Raw genomic sequence first — 13885 nt, 5'->3', positions numbered from 1 at the left:
AGCTCCATGGCTGAGAGAAGGAGCAGACAATGGCTTGAGCAAAGTGAGTTAGTACCCCCTCCTCCAGAAGGGACCCAGAACCCCCTCCAGAATCTTCTCTCCTCAAGATAAATCTTAAACTCTTCACTCTTTCATTTTGTCACATTTTTGTTTAGAATATTTTATAGTGCTTGAGTGAAAAAGAAGACTCCACCGTCTTGATTCCTCCTATTTTTATTGCAAATATATAGTATTTCAGCTACACTATGGGCTTTGACAAGCTATGCTGGAAATGAGCCACGAATTACAACATTTCTATGGAAAAATGCATTGTGAAATCTAAGCAACAGTCATACAAACGGCCTATTAGACCCTAACACATTACCAGGTGGCGGTGCCTTATCATGTTTCCAAAACTATTTCTAAAAGCAATCTGCATTTCAATAAGGCTTAAAGAATCTCATATTTTCTTAAGGCATCTTCACTATAATATGAAGCATAATTTATTTAACCCGAAAAAAAAAACTGAAAAAAAGTTGACAACTTTTTTTAGGCATTTCTTTCCCATGGTTCAATGTAATCCAATCCCAGATGTGCAAAAATTTCTTCTTCACTTTCTGCTTTGAGAAATATTTTCTGAAAGCATAAAAAGAAATATGTGCATTCAGATATTTTTAAACATCTCGATCCTGACATAGTGAAAGTTTTACTTTGTAAATTGTCTTGGCAGAGTGGGTTATTACCAAAACATAATTCCCTGCTTCTGAGTATAAAAAATCATCTGAACTGACTTCTTTTTTTTTTTTTAATATTGACCGGCTTCTGTAATTTTATTATTTTCCTGCCCCCAAAACATGGTATCTGATAAATTAACAAAATTATGACGGCCTTACATATTTAGCTAAAGGCATTTGGTATTTTTCCAATGGGTCTGTAGCTCTTAACCACAGTTGTTCATTAGAACCACCTAAAGGAACTTAACAACAACAAAAACCCCCAAAAACTTTGAAGCCTGAACGACACCCCAGTTCAATGAAATCAGAATCTCAGGAGAGGTCCTGTCACCAGTCTTTGTAAAGGCTCTGGGTAAGTCTCATGGGCAGCCAGAATTATGTACTCCTGCTCCAGGTAACGAGAGGCAATTATAGGATACTTGTATATGTTGGGTTCTCCTTCTGACCTTCCTCACCTGCCCGCCCCCACCCCATGATCTCTTTTAGACCAAGCACCACTTCTCCCTCATCCCCTTCTTGCCTATAGCACAGTGTTGGACCCTTAAGACGCACTCAGTTATGTTAAACTATTTAGTATGTGTTAATTTGTAAGCATTCCTACGCTGTGTTATGTGACTCTGCCTCCACTCACATGCTTGACATCTATGGCCCTTTCCTCTGACAGCAGTACCTTGATTTTCCTTTGAGAAACCACCCTTCCCTACTCTCAGTCTGTGAGGATCAGGTGGGGCTAATTCCATCTCCAAGGAGGGCCACACGATCAAAACCTGGCCAGTCAGAGCCATAAGGGATGGGCACATGACCCAGGCCTGGCCAATGAACATCAACTAGGACTCTTGCTAGAACTATCAGGAAAGAGGCTCTTCTCTGTTAAGTTGGATGGATGGGAATCATGGGAAAACCATGCCTGAGGTTGAAACCAACACTGAGGAAAACCTGCAATCAGCACCTGGATACAGACATACCTGAAGTCAGTATTACCCCCAGATGCTTCAGTATATAAGCCAAGTATACTTTTTTTGCTATGCCACCTTGGACTGGGTTTCTGACACCTGTAACTGAGACAGCTCTAACCAAATACAGCGCATTTAGGCTGTGAGCTCTTAGAGGGTAAAGATAACTTCTGGTTATTTTATGTCTTATTCCCCTCAGAGCTTAGTTTAATGTCCTTGACCCCTGGGAGAACAGCAGACCTTGGCATGTAGATTTAACAGACGAATATTTAACTCCTCATAATTCATGCAGTAATTTATCCTTTTGCCGAGGCACGAATTTGGATCCTGACCAGTGCCAAGTGCAGCACACCAAGTGAGTTACACAGCTGGTGAGGGAGCCTCACTGACCGCTCATCTACATCTCAGGGCAGTTCTGTGGCTCTCCCTCTTGCAGTAGGCTCTCATTAATGACCCAAGTGGTCACTCAAAATGCAACTGCCCATGCATTTTAGGGGTACTTGATATGTACCCCTTAAATGGTTTTTGTAATTTGGGGAATCCTTGGTTTTCTTTGGACTTATTCACTCCAAATACCAAAGATATATCAAACACAATTGATGTTCACGCTGGACTGGTTCTAAAGACCCAACAAGCTCATCATCTTGGAGCCCAAAGCCCTTGAGGTATATTCTGGGCCAGGTGGGGACCGTGCTCCCATCAGGATCTTTCCAGCTGCCCTCAACTGTGATCTGTGGGAACAGGACACTCAGGGCAGACATCAGTTCAGGAAAAGTGCTCAGGGAGCCAGCCATAGGGATGAGGATCAGAGCAGCCCATCTTGGGGAGACAACTCTACCTTGGTCTTGTCGTATAAAGCATGGTTATCCAGGATCATCTTCCGCTCATGCGTGGCATACCGCCGGAGGTCTCTCTCAAACTGCTGGACGAGATATAATTAAAATAAATTACTAGTAAGTTTAGAATGTCTTCAGTATTACGCGTTTAGAGATAGATCTAAGTCCCTATAATGAAACACCTGTTTACCTCCAGTGAACGTTCTGAAAGCAATTTTCTCTCCGAGGGCAAAGCTCTGTGACGGCACATTAGAATGCAAGCTCCTTGAAAACAGGAGCCTGGCTGGCTTGGTTCATAACCATATTCCCTTCTCTAATAGTGCCTGGCACACAGAAGATGGACAGCAAGTGTTTGTTGAGTGAATAAATAAATGCTGTGAGGATTGTGTCCAGGATAATACCTGGTCCCAAAGCAAATGCTGGATAAATAATAGTTTTTTTATTTGGAGTATCATTATGCCAAAAGAAGCTGAGGAGTCAAGAGACCCAAACTCCAGCCTGGATTTTGTCCCTATTTGTGCCTCTTTTGGCAAGCCACCCCGTTTCTCTGAATCTTGACTGGTCAGACAGGAGGATGAAGAAAGTCCGTACGTAAGAAGTAGGGTCCCTTCTGGCTCTAACAGCCTCTTGGATGAGAGTCTGTAAAACTCACGGTTTGAGCCACCTGTCCCAGAATAGCATGTCCTATGATCGAGGGTGGGCTCTGAGGCTGCAGGGGGTGAAAACTGAAGGCTAAGATAGAGGACAGTGAATAAAGCTGCTGTTGAGGTGAAGCACAGATCTAGAAACGTTGATCTTTCCTCGTGAGATGCGGAGGAAAGTATGGGATAATCGCGCCCTCTAGCGGCGAGGAGCCGTTTCCTAGTTTCGGAAAGCCGGCTGAGGCTGGGACCCCTCCCACCACGGCCCGCTGTGTAAGAAAACAGGCTCTCCAAACAGAAGTTTTATTAATGTGGCAGAGGGGGAGCCAGGGTTGTGGACAAATCGGGGTGTAGCAGGTTCTGGGTGCAGTAGCTGTTGGACTGTGAAAATATGGGAGCGTCGCTTGGCACTATGCCTCCTGCCAGCCCTGGGACATTCTCTTCCCACCCTACTCCCCAGCACTTAGAGCGATGGCTGCTCCCAGGGTGTTGGGAAAGGCTGGAGAGGATGGGGATGAGGGGGGCAGTGAGAGGCTGCCCTTGGCTCCCCAGCTCTATGTGGTGAAAGATATATTCCTGGACTCCTCTGCTGAAACCTGAGAACGTTTCCCCATAGACTGCAAGAAATGATAATGATGTCTTTTATTTGGAGAGTAACAATATTTACTCAAGTATTTACTGAGCACCTACTGTGTGCCGTGTGTGTCCTGTGTGCTTGGGATACAACAGTGAACATGTCTGCCCTGGTGGGGCTTGCCTTCCAGCAGGGGACACAGACAAGGCACAATAATGGAATAAATAAACGGTACGGTATGAGGAAAGGTAACTGTTGTATACAGAGCAGGCCTCATTGAGAAGGTAGGGGTTTGAGCAAGGAATTGGACAGGATGTCAGCCAAGTGGACTCTGGGGGGAGAGCCATCCAGGCAGACGAACAGCTAGAACACAGCCTTAGCATGGAGCGAGCCTGGCCTGTTTAGGGAGAGAGCAGTAGGAGAGGAGTTCAGAGGGATAAGGAGGTGGGAAGATCGAGCAGGGTCTCATGAGCCAGGCAGGACCCCACGTTTACTCTGAGTTCAATGGGGGAGTCTCTGCAAGGTTTTGAGCTGCGGAGGGACCTGATCTGACTTATGTTATAGGGGGATCGCTCAGCTGTACCAGGCGAGGCCAGAAACAGGCAACGACATCCTTCTTAATATTTACGTAGAGCTCACCTTGTGCAGGCACTGGGCTCACTTCTTGCTTTATATTAATTTTTTGATCTGCTCTATTACCGCTGACATTTAACAGCTTCTGGAAGAGTCTAAAAGACTCTTTAATTACCTCAAAGAAAACAGTTGTTTTTATTAGACTTTTTAAAATGTTTATATTTTTTTAATTTTTAAATTTTTTTGGTGTTTATTTTTGAGGAGGGGGAAGCACGACTGGGGAAGGAGCAGAGAGAGACAGACAGAATCCGAAGCAGGCTCCAGGCTCTGAGCTGTCAGCACAGAGCCCGATGCAGGGCTCAAACCCACGAACTGTGAGATCATGACCTAAGCCGAAGTCAGACGCTTAACTGACTGAGCCACCCGGGCACCCCTCAAGGAGAACAGTTTTATGTACATAGTTGTACTCGAAGTTGTGCTGAGATGAGGGCATTGTCTCATTTAATGCTCATTACAATCCTGTGAGGTGGGGCTGTTGTTAGTCCATTTTTCAGGTGAAGAAAGGATGCCCAGAGAGCCTAAGTCATTCACCCGAGGCCACACAACCTATGATAGAGCTGGGACCCAGACTCAGGCACTTTACCCAAGTTTAAAGCCTTCTGCTTTAAACCCTCTTTAGTTTCTCACAATGACCCTGCGAAATAGGCATGACAAGGATGATGTCTTATGTTTCAAATGAAGGAAGCCGAACACTGGGCAGGGGCATTGGTACTACAGTCTGACTGTATCATCGGTCACAATCGACCTCAGAAGTTGGCCAACGGCTGCTGCATACAGTTGTGCAAGTTGTGCACTGCAGAACTCTAGAGGGCACCATTTCCTATAGGGGAATATAGGCGCCAAATTGAGGTGAGATTAATAGATGACTTGAATTGTCTTGAGAACACTTCCCGGGCCCTGAAATATTTGGGTAAAAAGGTGAAGTCGAATTTTTCACCTACAAAACTTTAGACTAAATCTAATCCTGGTCACCCACCAACAGGTATCCTCCTGGAGACAAAACACACCATATTCAGTGGTTGCATAGGTAGGGCGTAAAGATAGTCACACAAGTAGCTACCACATGCTGAGCACGCAGCCTCTCCTTTAACCCAAATGGCAACAATAAGAGGTGGGCACCACTATTATCCACAATAGAGATGGGGCGGTGGGGGCTCAAAGAGGTGAACTAGTTTAAAGTCAGTCAGCAAAACGCTGAGTGTTCTATCAGCGCCTGCAGAACCCATAGAAGCAATTTCCAAGAACTCCGAGAGAAGAGACTAAAATGTGCTGAAAACATGCCTGTCTTCAAACAAAATGGGTAAAAGGCCACCGTTTCTGCCAGTGATACCTAACTGGCCCGATCTTGTATAACTTCGGACTTGTTTTTGGAACTCTCCCCGGTCTCATCAGACTCTGCGCTCCCAAAGATTCTCGTCTGTCAAACAAGCTGCATTTATGATAGATTGTTTCATCAGGTTTTCCAACTTTTATGAATGAAAAATGTCAGCCAACATTTTTTGATGAGGGTGAGGAATTCTAGGGCCGAGACCCTCTGCTGAAATAGTTGCAGCCTCAAGCAAAGACACCAGACATTTAACTCAAGGTTGAGGACAACTAATTTGTGTCATGTCGTTCATCCATATAAAACCCTCTAAAGAGTCAAGTAACAGCTAAAGACTCAAGCCAACAGCTAGCTGCCTGGGGACACTGATGAAAGTGGGCAGTGCTTACTACACCGGGGGTGGTGGGGGGAAGCTCGTGCTAATGAGATTCGAATCCTGGGCACCCTCGCTGTGAATGTGACTGGAGGGGAGGGAGAACCGCCTCTTGGCCAGCACCCATCACGTGCCGGTGTGGCACTGGGGGCTTTGCCGGCTTCATCTCACCCACCCCTGCAGCCCAGGGAGGTGACAGAGTCCTTGCCCTCACTTCCTTGGCGGGAAAGCTAAGTCTTCAAGGGCATAGGGAGCTCTGAGACCCCCAGCCAATGAGGCGCAGAACAGAGGCCCATGACAGGTCCCGGAAAAGCCAAACCTGTGTCCTCAGCCACCTTGCTGCTTTCTCTGCTTCAGTGGTCCTCCCTCTCCAGCTACATCCGAAATGCCTGCCTGAAATACCTGCCAGGCTTTTTCGAAAGCAGATTGCTGGGCTCCACCCCCGGAGTTTCTGATTCAGGAGGTCTTGAGGGGGTGGGTGGAGAGTTTGTGTGTTTAACCTGCCCCCAGGTGATCTGATGCTGCCAGCCTGGGACCACACTGAGAATAACAACTGCTCTAAATTAATCTGTGTCACTGACCTCGTGCAGGTAGAATGCCCAGATTTGGAGGTTTCTGGGCACTCCTCCCTGTCTCCCTGGTCCCACTGCCATTGTCTCTCTCCTGGGCCCCAGTGGACCCAGCCTACTTCTTTTGGATCTGTGTAGCACTTACCCGCGAGCCAGTCCAGCCCAGCAGGGCAAAGGCACGGCGCTCGTAGGGGCACATGACCAGGTCCACACGGATGGCCTTCCAGGTCTTCCCTTCCTGCTGGCTACACTTGCCACTGTCCACTCTCTGATGGTGCAATTTTAAAATCAGAAAGCACTTTTGAAAATGATCTAAAGCATCCACCTTCCTGCTGGGCAACTTTAGCTTTTCAAATGTCGACTCCACAAGGTCGTAGTATAAAAGTAATTCCTGAAAGCAAACAGAAAGACATCAGGAAGAGTCCCCGGTGGACAGGGTCTGCAATTTGATACTGGGCTGTTAATGACTGCTCTTAGCAGAAGCTTTACAGATTTGAGCAGAAGGTGGGCATGTTGTGCCCTTGCCATGCAAGCCCACCTGGTAACCCTGGGAGAGGAAGCCAGGAAGTGGGTGTATTAGCCTATGTAGCAGAGGAACTTAGCAGTTAGAGAGGCCAAGGCCACTTCATGGCAAAGCTGCCCGAGAATCCTTCTCCTTACTTCCGAATCACAAGTCAGGGCTCAGAAACTTGCCTCACCGCTTTGAGAACAAATCAATCATGAACAAAAGCCCTGCTGTTTTATGCAGTTTTATGCTGTTTTTATGCAGGGACACTGCTCTGAGTCAGTGTCCCTCTATATTATATAGATGACCTGGTTTATTTGGCCCAAAGGGTTGTGGCCGGAGGCTCAGCCCCGCTTTTGGGCAGGACGAGTCACTACCTCTAGGTTGCATTTTAAGATTGTCACTGGGTCCGCCTTGGGGACTGGGATACAGTTAGTGACACATATCTCCCCCAGTGATGCTGAGTCAGAACGAGAAGAAGAGATTCGAAGATGTGCTCAGCGACCCTCCAATTTGTCTGCTCCGTGGGAACTCCTCACAGCACAGGGCAGATGTGGGGCAGGGAGAGAAAGAAACGTGTAATCAACTGCTAAATCTTGAGTGACAACTAACAAAGCAAAAAACCTCACAATAATTCAGTCATAGCTCTGCGGGTAGGTGATCTGTTATCAGACATTCCTCAGGTCAGCCGGTCTCCAACTTTATCATCAGAAGCATTTGGAAAGTTTGTCACAGCAGTTTGTGGGGGTCTCTCCCCAGAGTGATTCAGTGGAAGGAGAAAGGGTGAGGATTTGCATTTCTAGCAAGTTCCCAGGAGATGCTGATGCTGCTGGTCCAGGAACCACACTCTGAGCACTTTGGTTCAGTTAATTTTGTTATTAGGAATGCTCTGCATTCCCTCTGTAGCCCTCCGGGAGATATTGTTCAATTCAACCGGACTTTGATAACTTTTCCTTTTGCTGATCTCAAAAGAGGGAACTCTAGCCCTTCAGCAACCCCCCCCCCCCCAGGAAAGGTATTAGGAAAACACACACCTTCTGAAGGGGGGGAGGGGAGCACTGATGTCGAGAAGACCCTTTTGGTGAGAGGTCAAGTATTGCTATAGAATAGTCTAATAACCAGCTCAAGAAAACAATTCTGCTTTTTAATGAAACTTACAAAAATGAGTACAACGTAGCAGACTTCCTTGTAAACTTGAATCATGTACCTTTGAAAAGTGAGCTATTAAAATATCAACAAGTCTTTCCCTGAAGTTAAATCTGCAATAACACCCACCTCCCTCCAAAATCCACAAAGCTGTCTTCCTAAAAAGCTGTGTTTACCCTATCGCCACATGGTGGTGACATTGGCTGGTCATAGACAATGGGCCATTTTGTAGGGTTTTGCTTTGGATCTTGCAAGGTGTTTGGGAATGCATGCCTTGAATAAAAAGCTCCTGTCTGCATATTCAGACACCTTCTGCAGCAGGGGCACAGTTCTCAACGCACACACACAACCCACACAACCCCTGATACTCTGCCTCCTGCCGTCTGGCCTGGGCTGTTTGTGGGACATCTCTGTCTTCTCCCGTTTCTTTCCTTGTTGGTCCCCATTTCCCCTTGAGTGACTTCTCTCTTCTTTGAAAACTCCTTCAAAGTTTTGGGCTCTGCCATCGATAAGCACAAGCTGACTAAACTTCCTATCAGCATGTTCTTTTCTTCTTACTGGAAACGAAGGGACTCCTCTTGACCAGGAGGGAGGATCTTCCCCTGTTCCTCCCTCCCTTCCTCCCCGGGGGACTGAGCACTTGACTCTCAGGTACATGACACGGGGTGGGAGAGAAGTGCTTAGCCCTCGGCTTTGCCTCTCACAAAGGAGGCACCATCACCCCACGTTTAGTATTAGGCTCCCCCAACAGAGAGGGAGGGTGGCAAGGCTGGAGGGTGAGGCCCTCTCCCTTTCTGACAGCCAGGATCCATCCACGCTTCTGTTTCAATTTCCTCCAATCCCTTCTCGGAAGACTCCACATCCCCTATTCAAAGTCAAGTCTGTTTTGCAGTGGGAGTGAATATGTTCTCTCTTCTAAAGTATTAATACTTTCAGTCTGTCAGCCTTCCAGGAACTGAGGTTGTAGCCTGGTGAACAGTGAGCGGCCCCGAGCAAGGTCCCACCCACCAGGGGTCAACCCCACCCTAGTCCAGGGGTGAACCCCACTCCAGTGAGCCCTCCCCTCTTTGGGTTGAGCTGTGGTGACCAGGAAGAATTCAGGCTGGCAGGAGTCTTCGAGATGGGGACCTCCACCAAAGATCAGTATTTCCAAGCTCCCTTTCCTCCTTTTCTTTCCACCGACCAAGGGGTCTTCTCCAAGGCTCACGTTTAGTTCACTGGATGGGCGGCTCAAACCGACGCCTACGGGCCATTTGTCGTGCTCACGTAACACGTGCGTGCTGTGTGAGTGTGCTCATGCCTGTCCTGCGTGGGATATCATCTGTATAATCTGGAAAATGCGAGCTCTGGTAAGAATGTCAGGGCTGAGGAGCGAGGTAGAAACGGAAGTTACCCACGAGGACTTCACAGCCAAGGTGGTGGGGGCAGATCCGGGGCTGCAGGGGTTCAGGCAGAGCGGGGACACCCAACTGCCACTCGGTGTCTCCTCCCTGAAGTCCTGTTTGTCCGCAAGAGGAGCAGGTGCACCTGCTGGCTCCTGGGTGCCCTCACCTGGCACGGGGCCCGGCTTTCCGGCAGAGCTCAGTGAGTACTTATGCAGGAGCCATCACACCGATGGCCACTGGTTATTAAGCGTTTAACATTACCGGGCACAGCATCAAGTGCTTTATCTAATTCTGTCAGTTAATCCTCTCCGTTAATGAAGCGAGACAGCCTTGCTATCCCTGTTTTATAGGCGAAAGATCAAGCAAAGCGGCCCAGGTCATGCAGCCAGTAAGCTGCAGGGTTGTGCTTTTAAAGTCCCATATAAAACCCCCCAGGGCTTAATGTCCGCCTCCACCCGTGCCTGCCCATCTCTCTGCTTGGAGGCCAGAGGTCTGGTTTCCTCAAACTGAGGAAAGAGGAAAGGAAAGAAGGGTCCTTGTCTCCATGTCCCACACCACCATCTCCATCTTAGTCTGGAACGGTCTCGGAGCCTGGGGAGCGCGGTGCCTAAACACCAAGGTCAAACAGGCCCACCCTCACAGGGCCCCAGGTCTTGCTGTCCCCACCCCGGCCTTGGCTAGCAGGCCCATGAATTGTGCTGTCTATCCGTGAGAACCATCTACCTTTCCTGCTTGAGCCGAGCCGAGGGGCCCGTGTAGGTGGGGCTGACTCTTCCCTGTCCTGCCTTCCCTTGGCTTGGCCAATGAGGTTCACTCTCAGGGCCCCTGGCAGTCCCGGGGTCCACCCTCCTGAGAAGGACAGAGGGGGCTTGGGATGGCCTCACAGGTGAATGTGGATCTGGTTCCAATGTTGGGTCCGCACTTCTGGTGCCCCTGGCTCCAGGATCGTGTGTTCCCCGATCTCATTTTCACTTTATCTGAGGTTTCTCTCCCTCTGGCGTATCATGAAGGTTGGCCCACGGGCAGCAGAGGCTAGATCACTCAGGAAGGATGAAGCTGTGCCAGAAAAACACTAGCCCCAGCATCCTCGCCGGCCAGGCCCACAGGTCCCTGGGGTGGCTCCCTCTGGGCCCTTTGGGAAGTGGAGCTCTTCCTGGAGTGGGGCGCGGGTCGGGGCCCTGCAGGCAGCTCTGGCAGCTTCCTCTGCTGGGCAATAGGTAGCCCGAGGCGAATCTGATCTCCGCAGTGGGTGGGGGCTTCTGAGCCCAGCTGGTCCTCGTTGGTTTCCTTCTTCCCATCTCAGCACAAAGTCAAGGTGGTTGTTGACCCGCAGAGAGTTCAAGGCAGCAGCGACATCTCCTGGCTGATAATATCCCAGTCCCCGTGGTCCCGCCCCACCCCTAAGCCTGCTACCACCCATCTCACACCTCCCAGGTCTGTAGGGCACATGGGCCCCATTCATTTAGGGGCGGTAACACTTCCTCCTGTCGGACACCGAGACCTACAGCCCTCGCCCCCTGGACACAGGACAGGTGTGTATAAATAAGATAAATATTCACAACACAGACTCTAGGACCCCAGGCGAGTAAGTCTTATCGTGTGTCATGTGGCATGTGTAAGCTGTTGCAAATCGCTGAGAATCCAGTATATGGTCATGACACAAAGACGAGATACATAGTGTGCAAAATTCAACGGTATTAATGTAATGTTTGGGTGTCCAAACATCTACCTGTGATCCTTCTTCTTACCTTCCTTTGCCATAAGTTTATCACTTTAGGTAAAAGTTCTTCCTCTTCTTCGTCTGTTGATCCGGGGCTGGTAATTAAAAAATCAACATCGTGCCCAATCTTCTTACCCCTGACCAAAAAAAAAAAAAAAGTATAGAATGGAAATCAATTAGATTTTTAGCTCTCAATTTTTACAACTCACTTTTGTTTCTATGCCCTATGCTCAACGTTTGCAACACAAAATGCTCGTGATATATTTTTTTAAACAAAATATCCTTGATCGGACAACTCTACTCCTTGCAAGATAAATTTATGACATAGAAAAAGTCACACATAGTACGTATATGATTATATATGTGTGGGTAAAAATAACACAGGAAGTGATCTCTTCTGCATACTCACATGTGCACACCCACCCCCACATGTGCACACAGACAAGCAGATCAGAACCGGTGACCAGAACCGAGAGCTGCATGCACACAATACGAGAGAGGGCTCTCCAAATCATGGTATTGACTGAAGGCATTTTCTTAGATTTGATCTTCCTCTCCCGCTTGCTCCCTCACTTCAAACTTGGCTTGCCAAGATGGCCAACAGCTAACAGGTAAGAGGGCCACAGGGAGAGCTGGAGGAAGGGGTGGGAAGGAAGGAATTTCTTTCCGAAAAGGAGGCCTCAACATCCAACAACTGCACACATCTCTGTGAAGAGTTCATTCATTCATCGACTCAGCCAGTATTTCTTGAGCACCTACATTGTACCAGGCACCGGGTTCTCACAGAGGACTAATTTCTACAAACTGTGTGAGGAAAGCATGCATACAAACAAATTACTTGACAGGTAGCACTGAGGAGGGGTGCCTGGCTGAGCATGGCACCTGAACTGAGTCATAAAAGATGAGGAAAAGTCGGCTAGGTGACAATTTGAGGAAAGCCAGTGCAAACACGGAAGGGTCTGACTGGGCAAGTCACAGAAGCGTGAAATAGCTCCATGTGTGCAAAGAAAGACAAGCCATTTGGGGTTGCTGATGTGGAAACCTGAGCTACAGAAGATGAGGCCACCGAGAGAGGCTGTCACCAGATCACCAAAGGCCTTTGTGCCGTGCTTAAAACTGAACTGAACTTCTGAAGGTGGGGAGCCACTGAAGGTGTTAGAGCAGGGGAGGCAAAAGCAGCCCTCGTTATCTACCTCCGGAATCCTCCTGTCATGGTGACGAAGGCATCAGGCAGAAACGCCCAGACGGCCTCTTTAACCAGCACACCGACTGCCTCTGCTTCTGCCCTGGTCACACAGCTGACGAGGTCTTCATAATAGAGGAATCCTGAGGGGCCGTTGGACAGGTCAATGGAGAGAGTGACACGTGAGATGACCAGCCCTCTGTGGGAGGTGATTCCACCCCCAAATAGAGTAAACATGACCACAGGCATCAACAAACTGTTTCCACAGAGATGGGAAATCTCTACTCTCTTGGTTGTGAATTTTTCATGGTAATGATGACTCTTCGCTTTCTGACTTGTAAGAGTCTTACAATTTCCTGACTAAGAAAGAGACTATATTTCATATCCCTCTAGAAACCAAGCTGTTCAAATATAGCTTCTTATTGAAGAACCAGCCTTCTTCATAAACTGTGCCCTATAATTGTTTACAGATCATGCATAAAGATTTACGATGGAAGCTCAGGCCGACTTGCTATAATGACTTGGTTATTCCCACAGACCCAAGGAGGGAGCTTCTTCTAAAAATTAAAAATAGAACTACTGTGTGATCCAGCGATCCTGCTTCTGGGAATACATCTGAAGGAAATGAAAACACCGTCAAAGGAATATACACACCGCCATGTTCATAGCAACATTATTCACAATAGCCAAGACATGGAAACAACCTAAGTGTCCGTCAGTGGATAAAGAAATTGTAGTGTGTGTGTGCGTGTGTGTGTGTGTGTGTGTGCACGTGCGCATGGAAATAGGAGGATTATTCAGCCACTAAAATGAAGATATCCTGCCATTTGCAACAACATGGATGGACCCTGAGGGCTTTACGTGAAGTGAAATACGTCCAAGAAAGACAAATACTGTATGACGTCACTTATGTGTGAAATCTAAAGACAAAAACTCATAGAAGAGAAATCAGATCTGTGGTTATCAGAGGCCAGTGCGGGCGGAAGGGGAATTGGAAGAAGGTGATCGGAAAAAGGTATCAGCTTCCAGTCCTAAGATAAGTAAGTACCAGGGATGCATGTACAGCAAGTTGGCTACAGCCAACACTGCTGGATGCGTCTTGCTCTTTCGAATCCCAATTATATTGTATTTCGATTGCATGTTAAAAATAAATGTTTAAAACGTGTACAATTTTTGACCCCTTATTGACATTTCTTCATTCATGCCAATTAATGCCAAATTCATTTTACCAGAGCCCCCCGTAAATGGAAGCGTCCAAGCCACCACCTTCAACCTGCGGGAGGTCCTGCCGGGCTGTCAGCTGCCTGTCTCAACACAGTGTTCTCTTCTC

The 13885-nt window shown here is 47.9% G+C and overlaps 1 protein-coding gene across 1 annotated transcript in view; it reads right to left on the bottom strand.

Annotated features, from left to right (window-relative positions):
* Positions 1 to 204: 204 nt before the first annotated feature.
* The window catches only part of DNTT (DNA nucleotidylexotransferase), a 30324-nt gene continuing 16643 nt past the window's right edge, over positions 205 to 13885 (bottom strand). The window contains exons 7-11 of the mRNA XM_042908141.1: positions 12566 to 12698; positions 11401 to 11509; positions 6762 to 7007; positions 2505 to 2588; positions 205 to 615 (exon numbers count right to left, since the gene is read on the bottom strand). Of these exons, the coding sequence (XP_042764075.1) occupies positions 529 to 615; positions 2505 to 2588; positions 6762 to 7007; positions 11401 to 11509; positions 12566 to 12698 (659 nt within the window). The 3' untranslated portion in view covers positions 205 to 528. The remainder of the gene's footprint in view (positions 616 to 2504; positions 2589 to 6761; positions 7008 to 11400; positions 11510 to 12565; positions 12699 to 13885) is intronic.

Source organism: Panthera leo, chromosome D2 (genome assembly GCF_018350215.1).
Source record: "Panthera leo isolate Ple1 chromosome D2, P.leo_Ple1_pat1.1, whole genome shotgun sequence".
NCBI classification, from domain to species: domain Eukaryota; kingdom Metazoa; phylum Chordata; class Mammalia; order Carnivora; family Felidae; genus Panthera; species Panthera leo.
The sequence above is the reverse complement of the archived record's forward strand: the minus strand, read 5'-3'. Positions and strand labels throughout refer to the sequence as shown.